Here is a 536-nt window from a genome sequence, read left to right on the forward strand (position 1 = left end):
ACATAGTAACAACAGTTATAATTGCTAGTATTTTTATTCATAAGCATTGAACATATGAATTTAAATTTTTTCCCCCTAGCCAGCTTTCTGCATTCATAAATCTCTAAAGTTGCAGCAAATGAAATAATTTTCTTAAATAAATTATAAAAGTAACCAGCTTGAATAACTATGGTAAAAGAAGCCAGTTAAAAAATATTATGCAAACCAAATATATATATATGCAACTTATTACAAATAATCTAATTTGAAATTCAATCCATTTATGAATTCATACATTCTATTACACAAGGCAAAAAATTCATCCATATTTCATACATAAATATACACAAATAAAGAAGCAACCACCAGTATCACAGTAGTCAACGAATACATCTTTCCACCTAATCATCTTTCTTGAACCTTACCTGAGGAAGGTGAGAAGGAAGGGCACTTGTTTGAGGATGTTCAAAAAGTAGAAAGAATAGCGAATCACTTCGGTCACACTCCAGGCAATCAAAAGCATTGGAAATCCTGTAATATAGAAGTCAGAAAGGTTA

At 30.2% G+C, this 536-nt stretch overlaps 1 protein-coding gene across 1 annotated transcript in view; it reads right to left on the reverse strand.

The window, feature by feature from the left end:
- Positions 1 to 380: 380 nt before the first annotated feature.
- Positions 381 to 536, reverse strand: part of LOC119586006 (very-long-chain (3R)-3-hydroxyacyl-CoA dehydratase hpo-8-like) — a 4,589-nt gene continuing 4,433 nt past the window's right edge. The window contains exon 6 of the mRNA XM_037934718.1: positions 381 to 510. Within this exon, the coding sequence (XP_037790646.1) occupies positions 401 to 510 (110 nt within the window). The 3' untranslated portion in view covers positions 381 to 400. The remainder of the gene's footprint in view (positions 511 to 536) is intronic.

The sequence above is a fragment of the Penaeus monodon genome, chromosome 20, assembly GCF_015228065.2.
Source record: "Penaeus monodon isolate SGIC_2016 chromosome 20, NSTDA_Pmon_1, whole genome shotgun sequence".
NCBI lineage: Eukaryota > Metazoa > Arthropoda > Malacostraca > Decapoda > Penaeidae > Penaeus > Penaeus monodon.